Source organism: Sus scrofa, chromosome 9, assembly GCF_054392235.1.
Source record: "Sus scrofa isolate SSC_HxYL_T2T_F1_AM1 chromosome 9, Sscrofa_HxYL_maternal_Yorkshire_Landrace_v2.0, whole genome shotgun sequence".
In the NCBI taxonomy this organism is placed as follows: domain Eukaryota; kingdom Metazoa; phylum Chordata; class Mammalia; order Artiodactyla; family Suidae; genus Sus; species Sus scrofa.
This window is the reverse complement of record NC_139391.1, coordinates 48,278,560-48,301,943: the sequence shown is the minus strand read 5'-3', so window position 1 is coordinate 48,301,943 and position 23,384 is coordinate 48,278,560. Positions and strand designations below refer to the sequence as shown.

General features: G+C 38.3%; 1 protein-coding gene and 1 non-coding gene across 26 annotated transcripts in view; one reads left to right on the top strand and one right to left on the bottom strand.

Moving 5' to 3' along the window:
- The window catches only part of TBCEL (tubulin folding cofactor E like), an 86,886-nt gene that overhangs the window by 39,772 nt on the left and 23,730 nt on the right, over positions 1 to 23,384 (bottom strand). For 13 of the 25 annotated variants that reach the window (NM_001419925.2, XM_084974472.1, XM_084974471.1 and 10 more), the window contains 6 exon segments: positions 124 to 240; positions 1,630 to 1,756; positions 4,437 to 4,693; positions 6,283 to 6,464; positions 12,834 to 12,973; positions 15,681 to 15,830. In NM_001419925.2, coding sequence (NP_001406854.1) covers positions 124 to 240; positions 1,630 to 1,756; positions 4,437 to 4,693; positions 6,283 to 6,464; positions 12,834 to 12,973; positions 15,681 to 15,813 — 956 coding nt within the window. In that variant the 5' untranslated portion in view covers positions 15,814 to 15,830. 25 annotated transcript variants of the gene reach the window in all.
- MIR9818 (microRNA mir-9818) lies at positions 4,470 to 4,538 on the top strand. The gene has a single exon (NR_128503.1). It is a non-coding gene; the product is annotated as a microRNA mir-9818 (primary transcript).

Below are 23,384 nucleotides of genomic sequence, written 5' to 3'. Positions count from 1 at the left end.
AACCTATCACCAAAATCCTCTAAGATGGTCCAATAACAAATTACTAGATTTTGCTCTCAAACAATGTATCTTAGGTTGTCTCAATACTTGCTAACGTGTAGAAAGCCAATGAGGGATTTTTACCTGAATGGCACTTCTTCCTGTGGAACATCCACATAGTAACGGATAAAAAATCTCTCAGAATCCTCTCGCTCGCCATCAGTGACAACACTGCCATTAAGTTTGGAAACTGATGGTAATCTATAAATAAAAACAAATAGTGATATTTTAAGATACTTAAAAACATTTAGCTTTAGAATAAAATTATTGCTGAGACCCAGTCTTATGCTCTTGAAAGGGCACATTTGACACAGTCCTGCTTGTGTACAGCAACTGACATGAACATGGTATAAAACATAAGGACCAAAAATATCTAAAACTTTATTTTTGGATGGGACATTGGCCTTTTACAATCATACTTCACCTTTTAAAAAAAGATTCTAGGCAGTGTTGTCCTTTTTTTTTTTTTTTTTTTTTTTGTCTTTTCTAGGGCCACACCCCCAGCACATGGAGGGGTTCCTAGGCTAGGGGTCGAATTGGAGCTGTAGCTGCTGGCCTACATCACAGCCACAGCAACACAGGATCCCAGCTTTGTCTGCGACCTACACCACAGCTCATGGCAACACCGGATCCTTAACCCACTGAGCGAGGCCAGGGATTGAACCCGCAACCTCATGGTTCCTAGTCAGATTCATTTCTGCTGTGCCACAACGGGAACTCCCATTGTCTGATTTAAACAGAATGCAACTACACATGTAATTTTAAATTCGCTGGTAGCCATATTTTAAAAAGTAAAAATTAAACAGATGAGACTAATTTTGATAATATGTTATATTTAACCCATTATATCTAGGATACAATCATTTCAACATATAATCAATATAGGCAAATAACTAAGATACTTTATGTTCTTTTTTTTTTTTTCACATAAAGTGTTGGAAATCCAGTGTGGCTTTTTTTCATACAGCACATTTTAATTCAGACTAGCCATAATTTCAAGCACTCACAAGTCACACATGGCTGATGGTACCATATTGGACTGACAGGACTACAGAGCAGTCAGTACAATCTGGTCACATAGTTCAGGAATTCATTTTATTATATTAACAGAAGAACTGTGTAAAGAAAATAAAGTATAAGGATTACCACTGGACTCAGTCTTTTTAGAAGAAAAGCATGCCGAATTGTGTTTCTTCAGTGATACACTAATGTATATGTTAACAATCGGAAAGCAGTAACCATCCGTCAGGTATTAACTGTCAGAGAGATCAAAACCACTCTTTTCTAGGGATTTTCCTTCATGATCCAAAGCAGGATGTCAAGCATTGTAAATACGGCAAAGTATAAAAACAGAACAGATTTGTGAGGAAATTTTTCAGTGGTCTCGGCAAATCAACTGCATTTCACATTTTTCTTATTGCATTCCTTTTCTTTTAGAATTTGGAGCTACAGAAGCAGCTCCTTTAAGCAGTCTGTTCTAGAGATGGATAAGCATACAATGCATTCCCCCCACCTCCAAATAGTGCATTATCCCTTTAATGAAACAACAAAGCCCCAGGAAAAGAAGCCAGAATAATAAGGACAACAGACCTGGCTATTACCAACTTTCTTCGCTCCTCGGTGGTATATGGCTGCAGAAGAGGAATTCCTAGCAACCTCACTTCTTCAAGTTTAGGGAATGAGTTTAGTTTGTCAATGTCTTCCCAGGACTGCAAACCTAATTTAGAGAAATATATTGTTTAAATAAATCCAGAAAAGCACACAGATGAGAAAATAAACATAGCCAAAAAATTATTTCAATAGGTTCTGAGACGTTAAAATGATCATAAGCTAGTTAGGGATCCTGGAGTTTTTCTTTACCCAAGGAACGAATGGAATAAAACACTAGGAAAACTTCCCTATAGCTTCTCCTATCCCTGTGGTCCCTGTGCCAGGGGTTCTCTTTATCCTCCAATATCCACTTATCTACTGATTCTCCACCTGAATGGCTGGTGAAGGGGGCCACTGGTGGCTGAATAAGCATGATGGATGCCATGATTACATAATTTAAAAAGTGATGGGACGAACTCTTTCATCAAATACAGACTCACAGAAAACAACTATTGATCAGAGTTGATGCAGCCAGACTATATTTTTACCTAACAAATACCAAAATGGGCAAGGTCAGTAGAACGAGAAGCTAAGTATCTTTCATACTGTCCTCATTCTGGCAACAGGGAAAATAGATTTGAAATTTAAAACAAACAAAAGAGAAAGCAAAAAAACGGAACACTTGGGTAGGAAAATCTGTAACAAGTTAAGATTGTTCAATCCTCAAAGGAAACTCCTCTTATGGCGTGAACAGATGTATCATCCAAGTCAATACCTGGCACTGGTAGGAAAAATATTCCTGTAATAATGAAGCTGGTCAGTTTTACACACATTAAATCCACTGCAGAGAATGATGTGGTCCCTTCCTATTTCTATCAATCTTCAGCAAAGGTAAAGGCAGAGGAGCAATTTATGAGGACTCTGGTACATGACAACCCCAAGTCATTACGGTCCTTTTCCCTTCAGAATGGCATTGCCATCTAGAAGGAAGAACAGTTAGCTCGAGGGGTGTCAAGTTGTGAAATAAACACCTTCTTATGCAAATCATTGGTTTTTAATACTTAATTCCCACCCTTATAACCTCTATGGTGAAATAAACTGCTTGGGTTTTTTCAGTTATCAGTTAGAGTTATTTTTACTTGTGTAGTTATTTTAAACAGAGGCTAAAAGACAATGCGCCAAGAGAATGAGAAGAAAAGTCACAGACTGGGAGAATACATTTGCTAAAGGTGAAGTGATAAAGGACTGTTAAACAAAATATACAAAAAACCCTTAAAACTCAACAATAAGAAAATGAGCAATCCAATTAAAATATGGGCAGAAAATCTGCACAGATATCTTGGCCAAAGAAGATATATAGATGGCAAGTAAGCATAGAAAATGTGTTCTACATCATAGGGCATCAGGAAAAGGCAAATTAAGATGAGATACCACTACACACTGAAAGAATGGCCAAAAGCCAAAACACTCACAGCACCAAATGCTGATAAAGATATGGAGCAACAGGAACTCTCATTCATTGCTGGCACAATGGGAAATGATACAGCCACACTGGAAGACGGTTTGGCAGCTGCTTACAAAACTACACATACTCTTAGAAGTATGCGTAGTAAGATCTAGCAACCGCACTCTATTATTCATCCAAATGAACTGAAGACTTATGTCCACACAAAAACCCACACATGGAGGTTTATAGCAGCTTTACTAATTAAGCCAAAACTTGGAAGCAACCAGGAAGTCCTTCAGTTTGTGAGTGGACAAATAAACTGTGGTACATCCAGACAATGAATATTATTTAGTGCTAAAAAAAGAAATGAGCTATCAAGCCGTGAAAACAAAACAAAACAAAAAAAAAAAAATGAAGGAAAAGTCAAATGCATACTACTAAGTGAAAGATGTCAGTCTGAGAAAGCTACACACTGTATGATTCCAACTGTATGACATAAGGTAAGTGCTTGCCAGGAATTAGAGGATAGGGAAGTTTGGACAGGCAGCGCCCAGAGGATGGGTAGGGCAAGAAATCACTATGTACAATACTGCAATGGTAGATATGTGTCATCACACATTTGTCTAAACCCGCAGAATGTACAGCACCAAGAGTGAACCCTAATGTAAACTATGGACTTTGGGTGATGATGTGTCAATGCAGGTTCAACTGAAGTGTGCCGCTTTGGTGCGGGAATGTTGACAGTGGGGGAGGGTGTGCGTGTGTAAGGGCAGAAGGCATGCAGTAACTCTGTGTACTTTCTGTTTGATTTTACTCTGAATCTAAAACTGCCCTAAAAAATAAAGTTCATTAATTTGTAAAAATAGGCTTGAATATGTAAAATATTCATTCCTGTGATATATAGAATCAGATGGCAACAACCTGGCAACCTTTAATATGTAATTACTAGGAAAGAAAAGTGGGCACTTGAAAGGGATTGCAGGTTGGGGATGCCTTAACCTAAACCTAGGGCAAGATGGTCTAGTCTGTAATTCTTTGCACTCTCTTTATTCTGCCTTTTACTATCCAATTCCTCAATTTCATTTCACTCCTTCCATAGCATGCCTTCTTTAGTATATAAAATATTAATAGCTAAAATGATGTTATGCAAAATGAATATATGATAAGTACTGATATTTATCAGAGCATTTATGAAAATGAATGGCTTAAATTTAGCTAATCAATAGGCATCTGCATGTAACTCTTGAAATTCTTCCTGTAAAGAGGAAGAGCTATGATGGAAAGAAACACACGTTCACTGTATTTCATGCATAAGCTCAGATCAATTTGCATGTAGAATGAGAACAAGCCTGTACCTCACCTGACTTGTGGAGGCTGATGGATCGCAGATTAGGAAACAATCTGGCCAATGAATCATTGGGCTCCTCAATAGAATTCAAATGATTGTTGGCCAGGACGAGGGTGTCCAGTGAAGGGAACATAACTCCTAACTTGCGTATTTCAGTCCAGTCTTGGAGGTTATTGTCTGTTATATGTAGTAGCTTGAGAGAATGACAGCGAATAGAAGGACAAGACACTGTTTCATAGTCATTAAGGCACAGGAAGAGCTCTTCCAAACTGCGGAGAAAAAAAGGAAATATTTCATTGTTTAAAGCAGTTAAGTTTCTATTTTGCGCCTATTTTCATTCATTCAATAAATAAGTGACCACCATGTATGAGACTCTGCTAGGTGTTGTAGAGAAAACATATAGATGTTTTCCTATAGCTTAAAATATAGCTGAAAAGACAAACTCTAAAATACATAAAATAGCAGAGAATGATATAACCCAGTACTAAATTAATTTTGTGCCTAAATAACTAAGTGCTAAATGAAGCAGCACTAACTGCTGTACAACAGTACTTCTTCTAGAAATGGAATTGAAATTGTAGTTGGAATAATCAGGAAAGGATGCATGGCCTTGAAGAAGGGGTAGACTTGTGTAAATTGAGAGGAGATAGAAGAACATTCTAGAAACAACACGAACAAGTGTTTAGAAATAGAAACAATAACTATCACTTATTGAACCTCTACCTTGTGTCAGGCCCATGCAGTGCTTACTATAGACTGTACTTCTATTTCTGCAATTTTATAGACAATTATGCCCATTTTATAGACAAGGAAACAGCTCAAAGAGATTAACTCGCTTATCAAAGGTCATATGGTTAGTAAGTGGAACTGGGATTTAAAAGCCCATTTTGGAGTTTCCACTGTGGCTCAGTGGTAATGAACCTGACTTGTAACCATAAGGACTCAGGTTCAATCCCTAGCCTCACTCAGAGGGTTAAGGATCTGGCACTGCCATGAGCTGTGGTGTAGGTCGCAGACATGGCTCGGGTCCTGTGTTGCTGTGTCTGCGGCACAGGCCAGCAGCTGTAGCTCCAATTTGACCCCAGCTGGGAACCTCCATATGCCATGGGAGCAGCCCTAAAAGGACATAAATAAAAAAATAAATAAACGTTCATTTTATGCCATGCTAGATGCTGCATGCAGTGAAAAAACCAATCTCATTAGAGGGAGAGTGAGAAACTAAGACAGAATAAGTGGGTTGAGACCAGATTCTGAAATTTCCTTATTTAGACATTCAAGGAGACTACAGCTTCATATATTTCTTTAAACTGCTTCCTTTGAATATTTATGTGCAATACACACAGATAGATACAAACAAAACATAACAGAGCATTTCTAAACTGACAAACAAAAGTATAATTTTCTGCTTAAATTACTGAAAAGAATACTAGACCCATTTTCCCATCACGCCAGCTAGGCACTTAATCATCTGAACATTAATATATTTTAGAGATACTATGATTTTTTTTTTTTTCCTCCCAAAGAAAAGGGCTAAGGCAAAATTCTGGAATCACGTAATCAGAAGATTAAAATGGAGAAAGAATAGGTTGATCTTGAAATGATAAGTGCTTCTCAGGGATATTTTCTAGCCAAAGGATGACATATCCTATGTCTTGGTGCTACTCAACACTGAACAAGTATTCCACTGAAAATGCTCCTAGATTACCCTCACGCCCTCATTTAATTACTTCATTTTTCTAACCTCATTCTCCATTCAATCTGCAGTTCTAGTATTTCTGAGATGGGAGATCAGCAGTAACTCTATGTACTAACACAGATGGCCACATAGCTCCCTCTCCATCATGCTCTCTGGGCTTACTCTGGTAACTCCTGCAGTATCGTGTGGACTGTCTCCCAGGAAGCTTTGCTGTTGTTGAGGACAAGTTTTCGAACCCCAGAGAAGGACCCAGCACATGTTCTTTCTAAAACTGATAAATTCAGAGGGTTGGAACTCAAGTTTAGAAACTCCAACTGGGGAACATTTGACACAATTTTACTGACCTACGGAGGAAAGAAAAAAAAAAGAAAGAAAAGAAAAGCATGTTAGGCAGTATTCAGAGCTTTTACATAGCAATCCTACTCAAGAAAACCTAAGTGAATGGGTCACCAGGCAAAGGGCCATACATTAAGAAGTCCTATTAAGTGATGGGACTTACAGAGGAGCATAAATAATTTGAACAAAACTTTGCAAATAATGTAATTTCCTTCTATGAAATAGTGGAATAACTGAAAATTAACGGTATAAAAGAAAGATTTTTCCATGTTGCCTTTGGCAAGACTTTTGATTCTGCTCTAAATGATATTCTTTTTGTTATCTCTACATGATATTTTGGAGAAAAGATCATTTTGATGACATTTTAGGTTACAAGTTCTAAAGAGCTGAGATTGGGTCACGTACAGTAATTCTCTTCAAATATCTCCTTCCTTCCATCCTCAGTACAATATTAAGGATAATCAAAGGCTTATTGAAGACCACGTGGTAACAACTCAGGAAACCAAAACTGATTCAAAACTGATTACATAACTGAAAAAACAGTTCCAGCTTGGTTCAAAGATGAACCAAACTTTGCAATATATTTACTCAAAAACAAAAAGCATCTGTAATTGTATTACAAATGTGATCATCAATTTAATGATTAGCTAGCAACTTGGCAGACAGAAAAGAAAAGAGCCTTACTGATTACTCATCTTAACTATTTGCTCTGCATGGGACCATTTTCTTTGATATGTCACTAAATTCTCAAAACAACATGCAAGATAACTAATATGTTATTCTAATAATTGTGGAAACTCAGGTTCGGAGATGTTAAATAATTTGAGTCAGGTTTCAGAGTCACAAAACCCAAATTTAGGATTTAAAAATTCAGGAGTTCCCTTGTGGTATAGGGGGTTAAGGATCTGGCATTGTCACTGGTATGGCTCTGGTTACAGCTTGTGGTATGGGTTTGATCCCTGGCTTGAGAATTTCCACATGCTGTGGGCACAGCCAAAAATACAAAAAACAAAAACAAAAAAACCCCACAAAGCCATAGTTCTTTCCAATATACCACAGCTAGTAAACTCATAAATATAACCAGAAAAAAAAAAAAAAGAGCTAGTTTAAACAAGTATGAAATCAATGCTAGAAGCCCAGTAAATGTAGTAAGCATCAAACAGTTAGGCAATGTGGTAACTAAAGGTTATGAGAAAGAGAAGAACAAACTAGTTAGGATTGGTTTTAGAGTCAGAAAACCCAGGTTTCAAACCACATTCCAACACTTCCTAGCTGTGTGGTCTGACAAGTTACTTAACCTTTCTTCCAAATATCAATTTCCTTATTTGTAAACTAGAGAAAACAGTACTCATCTATTTTACAGTGTTACTGGAAGGATTAAATGAGATACATGTGTAAAAGCACTTACAAGTGACTGATACATCTTTTAGAAGCTTATTTACTTACCTACCCCCCAAGAGAAAGTAAACTCTATGAAAACAGGGATAGTACAGTACCTACCTAGTTCACTACTGAAAAGTGGGCACTTAATGTTGATTAAATTAATGGCACAGAACCACTTAAGAAATGTAATAATTATGACTAATAGGATATTACAGCATGAACCAGTATCTCAATCTTGGCTATGTCATATCACATTTATTTAAATAGGCCATATTTAAAATCATTGGTAGAATTTTAAAAAAGCATACTAATTCTCAGGATCCACCATCAACTATTGAATCAGAAGTTTCATACGTGGGATAAGCTTCATGGTTGGGACAAGCTTCCTGGATACTTCTTTCTTTTCAGAGCTCCACAGGTAATGACAAAAAGGTATCTACTGTTAAGGACTATGGGGAGAAAGAAAAGGTAGCCTGCACTTTACATTAGATCTGTGTACTGCGTATTGTACAGTTCAGGAGTTCTAAAATCAGTGAGAAGTAGATTAATTCCAAGAAGGTTTTGGAAAAGTATGTCAGAGGAATGGGACACACTATTTCATCTATTCTTACACACTATTTCATCTATTCTTACACTAGCCTTTTGAAGTAGTACCATATTTCATGAGACACACTATTTCATGAGACACACTATTTCATCTATTCTTACACTAGCCTTTTGAAGTAGTACCATATTTATTTTCATTTTATAAATGAATAACTAAGCTATCTTTTAGAGAAAATACACTAGACTTCAGTTTAAAATTTAAGGGACTCATACCAGTCTGCATATATTCTCCTACTTGATCCTTTTGGTGATCAAAGGGTACCAAGCGTTTGTGAAATCTATGGCTAGGATTTGGAGTTTAGTGTGTGGCCACAACACACCTTGACTGTTCATCCAGGGACCAATCCTTTACTACATCCTGCCACCTGGATACTGATGATAGGAAGGACTTTCACACAGAAGATGATGATAGTATGCTTGACCTCTTTTAAGGGCAGGAAAAGATGAAAAGGAATTGTGCTCCAACTGTAGCATGAAGAATGACTGCTAATTAAATTTAGTACAACCCCCAATAAATAAACACAAAGCATAAACCCTTTGCTTACCACCACCTCTCTTATTTTTATAGTAAAGAAGAAAACACCCCCAAAAATGGATTATCAGAGTTTTTAAAGCAATTTCTGAGAGAATTTGCAGGGCTAGCAGACATGCGATGTGATTTTCTTCATAGTCTGCATCTACACTACTGCTCAGTGAGAATAAAGATTTAAAATAATGACTTGTTAGCCTTAGAAGAACCTAAAAGAGATAAAATTGGACAATAGTTTAATGATGCAAGCAAGAAAAACAATCTGTTACAAAAAATATTTTCTTTAAAAGGTTAAAATTAAAAAAGATTTGGGGGTAACCTGAAATTAACAATAAGCTTCTGGAAAATGTTCTATTCATTACACAGGTAAATTTATTTATGACAAAAAGTGCCTTATAAATAACGGCTGACATTCAGTGAGTGTCTAGGGCAAAATACTGACTTCTCCTCTTTTTTTAATTTAAAAAATAAAAAAAAAAGACGCCTCTAGCTGGGGTGAGTTGAGGACACGCATGTATAGAAACATGGAGATGAACTCAGATCACCTCCCAGGTCTCCACACAACTCCATGATTTAACAGGGGACCCTCTACTCCGACTTTTAAAAAGGAAGAAACTAAAGTTTTAAGAAAAATGGGGAAAGGGACAGAAGATAACAATCTGTAATTTATACCCCAGCTATTCTGTACCTTACCACAGTGGCAAATTCCTCCCTCCTCTCAAGTGCTTAGTTTAATTTCTTTTATAAAATGGCTTTGATAAGGAAAGGAGGAAAAAAGAGATACCTTGGGAAAGGTCAGACAAAAATCTACCTAGCCAAAAAATTCAAGTCAAAAGCTAAAAAAAAAATTTTTTTAAAGTGCATCTTTTTTTTTTTCTTACACATAGACGCCCAATTTTAGAAGGATGCAGACAAATTTTTACCTCCTCTCAAAGTATTACACGGCTCACTCATATTTATATTAGTTTCTACATATAGCAGCCAGAGGTTTAAACTACAAAAGAAGTTACTCTTACCATCAGTGATCATTCAAAAACACTAGAAAGAACAAACTATAGTATTTTATTCCACACTGCTGTATCAAACACTGGCTGAAATAAACTTAGTTAATGGCCAGGGACAAATGATCTTTTTGGTAATCAAATACATGGGTTGGAATGGGTTGAAATGTAATGTCTTAAAACTGCGACCTGTGAGGCACTTTTCAGCTTGGCAAAGAGTTTAATCAATCCTAAAAATCAATATTTTTTCACTCTCAGTATTTCTCCCATCTCTTAGTGTTCTGATACATACTCTGGAAGATTGGGATCAACTAAGGTTAAGGCAAAGGGCAAAATATAAAGGAATGATAGAAACAAAAATAAACTGAAAAATGAAAACCTGGAGGGTAGCAGCAACAAATGTTCATTTGAAAACTGCCTGAAAACAGACTGTAGAGTATTTATAGGCATATACAAACTGAGCACAAATAGAGTGAAAATAAACAAGTGACTCTGGCTGTATCTGTCAATGTGGGCTGGAAATATTCAGTGCAGACCTTTGTCTAAGCAGGGAAAAGGCTAAATTGCCCAGTGTAAACTCTGTGTTCTAATTCCTATTGACATAAATCATTCTTCTGAGGTAGCAACTACATCACTATTTAACTGTTTCCACCAGTTAGCAAAAGCTTAGATACCTGGTCAAAGTTTAGGTTAAAGCACAAAACCTTTGTGAAATTTTAATTCCCAAAGAAACAAATTCAGGGGAATTAGGCTGTGAACATAGGAGATGAAATGACTGAAGGGAAGATGTGGTCTGACCTGTCACCCATGCAGATGAGAAACCTCACCAGAGGTTCAGCAGTAGAACCACTGAGGGATCTGTGGAGAAGAAGGATTAACAAGGTAGTTCTTCCTGCATCTCTGCAGTGTGGACAGACCATGCATGTCAATTAAGCATCTCAAAGGACCCAGAAAGCACAGAGTGTAATTTGTTGAACAGTGACCTGTAATAGTTGTTTGGATAAGTAAATCAATAAATAATACATGGACAAATAAAGACTGTTTCTTGGAACACCCAAGTAAATCTGCATCTCATAACACATGACTTAGAAATGCATCTCAAAGAATTTTGGTGAACATCTTAATAAAAATAGGAACTATAACTGGGAGCACAGTTTCTAGATTAAACAAGACTATAAAATAGACGACTTTAAGACAAGCCAAAGAAAACTAGGTTATAGATAGATGTTTCTTACACAAGAAAGCTATCTTGGAATTTGTATTGTATTTAATATCTACCAAGTGCCTCATGATTAATTTTATCAGCAGCCTTGTCTTATGGATGAGCACACTGAAGCACTAAAGGATTGAGTTTCTTAAGATCATAAGAAATGTTAGAGCAAGTAGGTTTGATCAAACCTTAAGATACAATCACTTATTCACTAATGCATTCAGCAAACATTTGAATGCCTAGAATGTTAGTGATGATGATTTTTAAAAAAGCTTTGAACAGTCTAGTAGGAAAACTGTCAAGTAAACAAGTGATTGCACTACACTGTGATAAATCCTTTTACAGCAGCATGATACAGGTGTTGGGATAATCAGGGAAAGTTTCACAGAGGAAAGGTAATTTGGGCCAAGTCTTGAAAGCTACATAGGAAGTGACTGTGTAGACAAGGGGGGAAAGAGAGCAGTAGATTCAGAATGAATAAAAGCAAGGAAGCTTTTCATGTCGAGATTTATCATGAGCTGCAAGAAAAGCACATGGAAAAAGATGGAGATAAAACTCTAAAAATAGCAAAAGGCTATATAAGGGAGGGTCACACTTCGAGAGCTCAGACCCTAGTTTGTAGGCAATGAAAAGCAGCTAAAGGACTTGAAACAGGAGAGTTTCATAATCACATTTCATTTATTAAAAGGCATCTGGTAGCACTGTAGAAGATAGCTTAGAGGAAGCAGAGTAACACTGGAGGCAGGAAAACCCATTAGGACACTTTTCCAACAGTCCAAGCAAGAAACAAGAGCCTAAATTAAGGCAGGAAATCAAGTATGAAGACCTATTTTTCAGAGTTCCTATTGTGGCTCATCGGGTTATGAGCACAACTAGTATCCATAAGGATGCAGGTTTGATCCCCCGCCCTGCTCATTGGGTTAAGGAGCCCGCCTTGCTGTGGCTATGGCTATGACATGGGCCAGCAGCTGTAGCTCTGATTTAACCCCCACCCTGGGAACTTCCATATGCCAAAGGTGAGGAACTGAAAAGCAAAAAAAAAAACTATTTTTCCCTATTCTTAACAGAAGTTTTAATCAGGTATGCTATAATCAGGTAGGTAGTAATGTAATATGGAATAGTATGAGAGATGTCATAATACTTTTATTTGTGCAACTTGGTTTAAAGTTACCCTGAAGTCAAAGGCATCAGTTATGTCAAATCACCAAAGAGACTTTTGGAATAAATTTCAGTACCAAGAATAAATATTTTTATAATCTTAGTTTTGAGCTCAAGCAATCTTTATGACAATTTATAGTAAAATAAATGTTGAGGTAGTAGCAAAGAATATAGGATGTGTAAAGTATTCAAATAGTAGACAGTTTAATTTATCGTTCACAGTCTAAACCTCTGTGGCCTTATTAACCTCTTGATGCCTGCAATAAAGTTCTTCAGGGTATTTCACATTAATGAAAAACAAATAAGCAATAACAAAGTTAATTAAAAAAACACCATAGAAATAGTTGAAGCAGCCATTTAGTTATCTTGAGACATACAGGCAAGAATCTCAAGTGAGAACCCGAAATCAGCTGCATACAAAACAGCATGAACAATGATACGAAGAGTTATTGCTGCACTTCACCAAAATGCAGCAACATAAAAACTTTACCTCGTGCCAGTCTTCCAGTTTGTTGTCAGAAAGATCTAGTTCCGACACATGAGCACAGAAGGCAGCAATTTCTTTTTCGTCTCCTGCACAGGTTATTCCACAGCTGTTCAACACCAGTACACTTGGGAGATTGAGGCGATCTGAATCACGGGGGAAACAAAGCACTTTCTATGTCAGCCTAATTCTTGTCTGCATGCATTTAGCTTTCAGGAGCCAAACTCAAATTGTGTGAAATTACACAAGGATCTGGAGAATATAGGATATGATGGGATCCAAGGGTACTCAATTCTAAGAGGAGATAGTCCAATTTGGCCCCGGAGGAGATCAGAAGTATTGGACCAGTAAGTACCACCAAAAGTCTTGGAGGCTTTACTTCCTGGCAGGATGGTTTATCTCAGCAACCACAACAAAGCCATCGTCCATGCTGCTGCCTCATCATGTGGCACTAGATTCAGGTGATTAGTCTGGTCTACCACGGTCTTCTCACTGGCCTTGATTGTTTCTTTTTTTAATCTAGTTCAAAAGTATCACTCAGAATAGCTCTTTTCTCTCTGATATGTATTTTCAACTTTTGTTGCCTTTGGAAATTATCTCAACCCATTAGCTTGTCTCTCAGGTAAACCACTTCCGTTCTTCAAGTTCATATCACTTGAGAAATCTGTCTCGCTTACATGGATCTATTTAAAAATCTGTGTCTTTTTCTCCCATACTTGTCCATCAATCATTTCCCTTTGATATCCATGTAGAATTTGTCCCTTACAAAAATCAGACTTTTAAAAATATATAACTGTAATGAGAGAAAATGTTTCAGTCTTAAACTATTCAATGAATTCAAACTATTGCTTGTTCAAAAATATGTCAATAAAATCACTCTCATCTCTAATAAAAAGGATTAGTATGAGAATTCAACCACTCTTTTCCTATGGAAAACAAAAAGCTCACAAAAGCCTATAAAACAAAAGGCTCACAAAAGTATATTTTATTAAAAGAGGCCTCAAATAATACGATTTTTCAACTTAGTACTTTGAAGAATCAAATTTCTCAGTACAGAGTTCCCACTGTGGCTCAGCAGGTTAAGGACCCAACGTTGTCTCCATGAGGATCCATGTTCAATCTCTGGCCTCACTCAGTGGGTTAAGGATATGGTGTTGCTGTGGCTATAGCATAGGCCTCCGCTGTAGCTCTGATTCAACCCTTGGCCCGGAACTTCCATATGCCCCAGGTACAGCTGTAAAAAGAACAGATAAACAAACAAACAAACAAACAAATTTTTTGGTGTGGGAGTGAGTCCTAAAAACAAAAATAACCAAGTAAAAAGTCCACTTCCTTCTGCTATTCCAGCTCATGTGGATACTATAATAGTCTTATTGAGAAACAATAAACACTCAGTAACATTTGGACATAGGAACTCTATTCAATATTAATCTCCCATAATTAGAAAGAACTACTTCCAAGAACAGTTAATTACAACATTAGGCTAAAATGAAAACCAAAAAAACACACCGCACATTTCCAGTTGTAGATCTTTGCTCATATAATAATCCCCCTCTTAGAATGTCTTTATCTCCTAACCAAATTCTGCATTATCTCTCTCTCTCTTTTTTTTTTTTTTTTTTTTTTTTTTTTTTGGTGTTTAGGGCTGCACCTGTGGCATATGGAAGTTCCCAGGCTAGGGGCTGAACTGGAGCTGCAGCTTTCAGCCACAGCAACACCAGATTCGAGCGTTTCTGTGACCTATGACCTATACGGGGCTTGCAGCAACACTGGATCCTTAACCCATCAAGCGAGGCCAGGGACTGAACCTGCATCCTCAGGGATATTGGTCGAGTTGGTAACCCACTGAGCCAAAACAGGAACTCCCCGAATTCTGTGTTCTTCAAGGGTTAGTTCAAATCTCACAGCTTTGAGCCCTTTCCTGATCATATTAACCCCTCTAAATTTCTTTCCCAGTCACTGTGCCATTCATTTGACTCAACATAAACAACACTATGTTATTATTTATCTTTGTACATGTGAATATCTTGTCATCTGAGACTGTAAGGTCACTGAGGGCACAGGCAGGTCTTGTACTATTCTGCACCCTCCAAGTTCCTTGAAATGTTACCACTCAAATATTGCTCTTGCCCTATGGGTGCACCTAAAATGCCTTTTGGCTAATCTGGAAAAAAAACAAATCCTTTCCGGTTTTTCAAAAACTGACATCATAGCAAGAGAGAAAGACTATTAGAAAGACTCATAATTCAGGAGTTCCCATTGTGACGCAGTGGAAATGAATCCGACTAGGAACCATGAGGTTGCAGGTTCAATCTCTGGCCTCGCTCAGTGGGTTAAGGATATGGCATTGCCATGAGTTATGGTATAGGTCACAGATGTGGCTCGCATGTGACGTTGCTGTGGCTGTAGTGCAGGCTGGCAGCAAAAGCTCCAATTAGACCCCTGGCCTGGGAACCTCCATGTGCTACAGGTGCGGCCCAGTTAATGAATCCAACTAGGAACCTTGAGGTTGCGGGTTCGATTGCTGACCTTGCTCAGTGAGTTAAGGATCCGGCGTTGCCGTGAGCTGTGGTGTAAGTTGCAGACGCAGCTCGGAGCCCTCACTGCTGTGGCTGTGGCGTAGGCCGGTGGCTACAGCTCCAATTCGACCCCTAGCCTGGGAACCTCCATGTGCCGCGGGAGCAGCCCAAGAAAATGGCAAAAAATAAATAAATAAAAATAAATAAAAAGACAAAAAAAAAAAAAAAAGACTCAATTCAAAATAAAGGGAATCCTTTGCAAATAAGGCAATATTCTGGTTTATGTCCTAAATAAGCTCCAGTAAATAAATGTTTTAGGTCTCATCTTTCTTACCTTTCATAGGAGAGCCCTGAGGTGTGGCTGGGACATGGACTCCCATACCAGGACCACGGCGGTAAGGAAAGTTTTCAGGACTATATTTTTCACATAAAACTTGCATAAAACTCCTTCCACTAGGTTGATCCATCTTCCTTTCCTAAAACTCTACAAGAAACCAAGAAATCATCAAAATTACTTATTTACTCATACAAGAAATATTTATTGAGAATCAATTATGTATAAAGTACTGAGCTAGGCACTGCAGACATATAAGATACGGTCACTGCCTCCAGGAACTTACACTGTGGCAAGGCCTTATGATTTAAGGAAGCTTCATATGTAGACAAATGACAGCCATACAGTTCAGTATCTGATACTTACAGTACAGATTAAAAGTGCTACAAGATTTAGAAGAGGAGGCAACAATATTCAACCAAGGGTAACAGGAAGACCTTTCGCTAGTGCACAGGGTTCACATGGTAATAGGAAAAAGACTAAAAAGGAAGGTATAGATTAAATATCAGATGAAAGAGTTTAGGTGAATCCTTTGACATCTGTCCCTTAAAATTCTCTCTTTTTCTTCCATAACAAAAGAATTTATAACTGTAGGCAGAGCTACTTTTATTTAGGAATGCATATATCATTTCTAGTTCATAGGATAAAAATAAAGAAATCTATGGTGGCTTCTGGGTATAAACCTTAAAAGACAGCTACCATGTTCTCTTTGCTCTCCTTCCTTGTCCCTTCCTCAATTCCACTACCTAGAAAACAGATAACCACTCACACTACGAGGCCAAAAAACACATTCTAAGGTAGTTGAGGGTGAAAAGGACATGGGTTCCCGAGGATTTCATGGAATTGAGCTTCCATCCTGGTACCGACTATGTATCTCTAGAAATTTCAGTGAAAGAGAAATGACCTTCTGTTTTATTTACGCAATGGTTCTTCTCAGATTTTTTTAAGTGAGCCTAATCCTAAAACAGAATGCCATTTCTTTTGGTTTTGAGTTTGGGTGGATCCTAACCAAGGGTCCAAACATATAGTTAACCCCAACATCTTCTCAGTACTCTGGCATACGTTAAAAAAAGTGATACTGGCACAGGAACAAGACGGCGGAAGAGAAGGACTGGAGCTAAACTTCTCTCCTAAAAATAACAAAATTCACAACTAAAGCCTGAGCATTCTCCAACCAAATGGACCGGAAACCTTAAAAAAGATACCCTACTCCAGAAGAAAAAGAGGAGGCCACATCAAGAGGTAGGAGAGGCAATTTCGTGATATAAACAACCCCATACCTCCTGGGTGGGAGGCTCCACAGACTCGAAAATAACTGGTTCACAGAGACTCACCTACAGGAGGGAGACTTCTGAGCCCCACATCAAACTTCCACATGTGGGGATCCGGCACTGGGAGAAAGAGACCCTGGAGCATCTGGCATTGAAGGCCAGTGGGGCTTGTGTGCAGGAGCTCCACGGGACTGGGGGAAACAGAGACCCCATTCTTAAAAGGTGCACACAGACTCTCATGTGCACTGGGTCCCAGGGCAGAGCGAGGTCTCCATAGGAATCTGGGTCAGACCTGACTGCAGTTCTTAGAGGACATCCTGGGAAAACAGAGGTGAATGTGGCTTGTTGTGAGGGAAGGACATTGAAGGCAAAGCTCTCGGGAATATTCCAGCAGCTGCCTTTCTCTGGAGGTGGCCATTCTGGGAAAATCTGGCCTCACCCCTTACTCAGCCCTGAGAAGCCCCAGGGCAAACAACAATCCAGGGGGGATCACAGCCCCACCCCTCAGTAGACAGGCTGCCTAAAGACCCCTCAGGCACACAGCTGCCTCTAATCCCATCCAGAGACTAAGCCCCACCCACCAGAAGGATGAGAATCAGCTCTACCTACCAGTGGGCAGGCATCAGCCCCTCTCATCAGGAAGCCTACAGCAAGCCCCCCCCACCAACTTCAGCCACAAGGGGGGCAGACACCAGAAGCAAGAGAGGCTACAACTCTATTATCTGCAAAAAGGTCACCACACCAAAAACCTATAACAAGGAAAAGACAACTATAACTCAGATGCGGGAGTAAGGAAAAAATCCCAGAAGATCAGCTAAGCGATGAGAAGAGTCCCAGCCTCCAGGAAAAAGACTTTAGACTGTTGATGCTGAAGATGATGCAAAACACTGGAAATAAACTGGAGGCAAAGATGGATAACTTACAGGAAACACTGACCAAAGAGATACAAGATATAAAACTTAAACAAGAAGAGATGCAAAATACAACAACTGGAAAAAAAAATTCACTGTTAGAAGCAGCTAACTGCGGAATACAGGAGGCAGAAGAACAAATAAGCGAGGTGGAGGACAGATTAGTGGAAATTACAGATGCAGAACAGAAAAGAGAAAAAAGATTGAAAAGAAATGAAGAGTCTCAGAGAACGCTGGGACAACGTTAAACACACCAACATCCACATTATAGGGGTGCCAGAAGGAGAAGAGAGAGAGAAGGGGACAGAAAAAGTATTCCGAGAGATAACAGCCGAAAATTTCCCTAACATGGGAAAGGAGCCACTCACTCAAATCCAGCAAGCACAACGAGTACCATATAAAATAAACCCAAGGAAGAATACACCGAGACACATAGTAATCAAACTGACCAAAATGAAAGACAAAGAGAAAATCTTGAAAGCGGCTGGGGAAAAGAAACAAGTAACATACAAGGGAACCCCAATAAGGTTATCCGCAGATTTTTCAGCAGAAACTCTGCAGGCCAGAACGGAGGGGCACCATATAGTTAACGTGATGAAAGGAAAAAACCTCCAACCAAGACTACTTTACCCAGCAAGGCTCTCATTCAGATTTGAAGGAGAAAGCAAAACCTTCACAGATAAGCAAAAACTGAGGGAATTCAGCATTACTAAACCAGCCTTACAACAAATACTAAAGGAACTTCTCTATGCAGAAAAGAACAAGAGAAGAAGGAAAGAAAAATAAGCAACAAAAACAAATCCAAAGCAATTAATAAAATGGCAATAAGAACATACATATACATAATTACCTTAAATGTTAATGGACTAAACGCCCCAAGCAAAAGACACAGACTGGCTGAATGGATACAAAAACGAGACCCACATATATCCTGTCTTCAAGAGACCCACTTCACTTCTAGGGACACATCCAAATTGAAAGTGAGAGGATGGAAGAAAATATTTCATGCAAACGGGAATCAAAAGAAAGCTGGAGTTGCAATACTCGTATCAGACAAAATGGACTTTAAAATGAAGAATATTTTAAGGGACAAGAAGGTCATTACATAATCATCAAAGGATCAATCCAAGAAGAAGATATAACAATTTTAAATACCTACACACCCAACACAGGTTCACCACGACATATAAGGCAACTGCTTACAACCTTAAAAGGACATATCAACAATAACACAATAATAGTGGGGGACTTTAACACCCCACTTACAGCAATGGACAGATCAACCAGACAGAAAATCAATAAGGAAACACAGGCCCTGAATGATGCATTAAACCAGATGGACTTAATAGATATTTACAGGACATTCCATCCAAAAGCAACAGAATACACATGCTTCTCAAGTGCACATGGAACATTCTCTAAGACTGACTGCATCCTGGGCTACAAATCCAACCTCAGTAACTTTAAGAAAACTGAAATCATACCAAGCATCTTTTCCGACCACAACACTATATAACTGGAAATCAACAACAAGAAAAAAACTGCAAAAAACACAAACACGTGGAGACTCAACAACATGCTACTAAACAACCAATGGATCACTGAAGAAATCAAAGAGGAAATTTAAAAATACCTAGAAGCAAATGACAACAAAGATACGACACTCCAAAACCTCTGGGATGCAGCAAAAGCCGTTCTATGAGGAAAGTTGATAGCAATACAAGCCCACCTCAGAACACAAGAAAAAACTCAAATAAACAAGCTAACTTTACATCTAAAGCAGCTCGAGAGAGAACAGACAAGACCTAAAGTTCGTAGAAGGAAAGAAATCATAAAGATCAGAGCAGAAATCAATGAAATAGAAACAAAGACAACCATAGAGAAGATCAATGAAATGAAAAGCTGGTTCTTTGGAAAGATCAACAAAATTGATAAACCCCTAGCCAGACTTATCAAGAACAAAAGAGAGAGGACTCAAATCAATAAAATTAGAAATGAAAAAGGAGAGGTAACAACAGACATCAGAGAAATACAAAGGATCATAAGAGACCACCATATGCAACTATACGCCAATAAAACGGAAAACTTAGAAGAAATGGACAAATTCTTAGAAAAGTATGATCTTCCAAGACAGAACCAAGATGAAATAGAAAAGACGAATGGACCAATCACAAGAACTGAAATTGAAACTGTGATTACAAAACTTCCAACAAACAAAAGTCCAGGACCAGATGGTGTCACAGGCGAATTCTATCAAACATTTAGAGGAGAGCTAACACCTCTCCTCTGAAACTATTTCAAAAAATTGCAGAGGAAGGGATACTCCCAAACTCATGCTATGAGGCTACCATCACCCTGATACCAAAATCAGACAAAGATACCACAAAAAAAGAAAACCACAGGCCTATTTCACTGATGAACATTGATGCAAAAATCCTCAACAGAATACTAGCAAACTGCATCCAACAATACACTGAAAGGATTGTACATCATGATCAAGTGGGATTTATCCCAGGGATGCAAGGGTTCTTCAATATCCGCAAATCCATCAGTGTGATACACCACATGAACAAACTGAAGAATAAAAACCATATGGTCCTCTCAATAGATGAAGAAAAAGCCTTTGACAAAATCCAACACCCATTTCTGATAAAAACCCTTCAGAAAGTGGGCAAAGAGGGAACCTTCCTCAACATGATAAAGGCCATATATGACAAACCCACAGCAAACATCATTCTCAATGGTGAAAAGCTGAAAGAATTCCCGCTGAGATCAGGAACAAGACAAGGATGTCCGCTCTCGCCACTACGCTTGAACATAGTTTTGGAAGTCCTAGCCACGGCAATCAGAGAAGTAAAAGAAATAAACGGAATCCAAATTGGAAAGGAAGAAGTAAAACTATCACTGTTTGCAGAGGACATGATACTATACCTAGAGAACCCTAAAGACTCTACCAGAAAACTGTTAGAGCTCATCCGTGAATTTGGCAAAGTCGCAGGATACAAAATTAATACACAGAGATCGACGGCATTTCTATACACTAACAATCAAAGAGCAGAAAGAGAAATTAAGGAAGCAATCCCCTTTTACCATTGCATCCAAAAGAATAAAATACCTAGGAGTAAACCTACCTCAAGAGACAAAAGACCTGTACTCTGAAAACTATAAGCCACTGATGAAAGAAATCAAAGAGGACACAAATAGATGGAAAGATATACCATGCTCGTGGATTGGAAGAGTTAATATTATCAAAACGACTATACTACCTAAGGCAATCTACAGATTCAGTGCAATCCCTATCAAATTACCAAGGACAATTTTCACAGAACTCGAACAAAATATTTTAAAGTTTGTTTGGAAGCACAAAAGACCCAGAATAGCCAAAGGCATCCTGAGAAAAAAAAATGGAGTGGGAGAAATCAGGCTCCCGGACTTCAGACTATACTACAAAGCAAGAGTCATCAAAACCATATGGTACTGGCACAAAGACAGAAATATAGATCAGTGGAACAGGACAGAAAGCCCAGAATTCAACCCACGCACCTACAGCCAACTCATCTATGACAAAGGAGGCAAGAATATACAATGGAGAAAGGACAGCTTGTTCAATAAGTGGTGCTGGGAAAACTGGACAGCCACATGGAAAAGAATGATATTAGAACACTCCCTAACACCATACACAAAAATAAACTCTAAATGGATTAAAGACCTAGATATAAGACCAGACACTATGAAACTCTTAAAGGAAAACATAGACCAAACACTCTCTGACATAAATGACAGCAACATCTTCTCAGATCCACCTCTTAGAGTACTGACGATAAAAACAAAAATAAACACATGGGACCTAATCAAACTTCAAAGTTTCTGCACAGCAAGGAAACCCTAAACAAAATGAAAAGACAACCCACAGAATAGGAGAAAATCTTTGCAAGTGAATCAACTGACAAGGGATTGATCTCCAAAATTTAGAAACACCTTCTGCAGCTCTATACCAAAAAAACAAACAACCCCATCAAAAAATGGGCAGAAGATCTAAACAGACAGTTCTCCAAAGAAGACATGCAGATGGCCAGAAAACACATGAAAAGATGTTCAACATCGCTCATCATTAGAGAAATGCAAATCAAAACCACTCTAAGGTACCACCTTATACCAGCCAGAATGGCCATCATTCAAACGTCTACCAACAATAAGTGCTGGAGAGGGTGTGGAGAAAAAGGAACCCTAGTACACTGTTGGTGAGAATGTAAATCGGGGCAACCACTGTGGAAAACAGTATGGAGATTCCTCAGAAACCTAAAAATAGAACTACCATTTGATCCAGCAATCCCACTCCTGGGCATCTATCCAGAGAAAACCACGACTCACAAAGACACATGTACTCCAATGTTCATTGCAGCACTATTTACAATAGCCAAGACATGGAAACAACCTAAATGTCCATCAACAGAGGAGTGGATCAAGAAGATGTGGTATATATACACAATGGAATATTACTTAGCCATGAAAAGAATGAAATACTAGCATTTTTAGCAACATGGATGGACCTAGAAGTTATCATGTTAAGTGAAGTCAGCCATACAATGAGACACCAACATCAAATGCTTTCACTGACATGTGGAATCTGAAAAAAGGACAGACAGAACTTCTTTGCAGAACAGATGCTGCCTCACAGACATTGAAAAACTTATGGTCTCTGGAGGAGACAGTTTGCGGGGTGGGGGGATGTGCTTGGGCTATGGGATGGAAATCCTGTGAAATCAGATTGTTATCACCATTATACAACTACAGATATGATAAATTCATTTGAGTAATAAAAAAATAAAATAAATTTAATAATAAGAAAAAAAGTGATATTAAACAACATGGTAACTTCTAGCAGCCTGCTAACATATTTTCTTAAGAAACTGGCCTTTGATCTATATTAAATATAAATCAAAATACAGGCAACTACTTGTCTTCTATAGCTCTAACTAGTTACATATAAGGCTTTTTATTAAATAATCAGAAAAATGAAGGAAGATAAAGCATCCTCAAAGAAGAGGGGGTATTATTAAAAAGGTAGAGCAATAACTAACTGCAAGGGATCTCATGGCAAGAAGCATCAGGAGTATCTAAATAGGAAGCTCAGAGGAGATCGTGCACATTGCCTAAAGAGGCTAGACTTTATTCTGAACAAAATAGGAAGAAACTAAAAGCCTTTAAAGAAAAGAATACAAAAATCAGAATTTTTTCAAAAACTCACCCTGGCAATTAAGTAGCTTATGAATATGAGGGAAACAAGACTGATGGCAGAGAGAAGAGTTAGAAGCTGCAAGAACACAGGGGAGAGATGATGCGGGCCCATAGTGATACAGTGGTGGTACAAAGGGATTCAAGATCAAATTAGAAAGCCAACTTTCCAGGAGTTATAGGGGCTGAGAGGAAGGTGGAGTCAAGTCTGAGCCACATATTTCTAGCACAGGTGACTAGAAAACTGGTGATATCACTAAATAAAAGGAAAATATGGAGAAATCTAG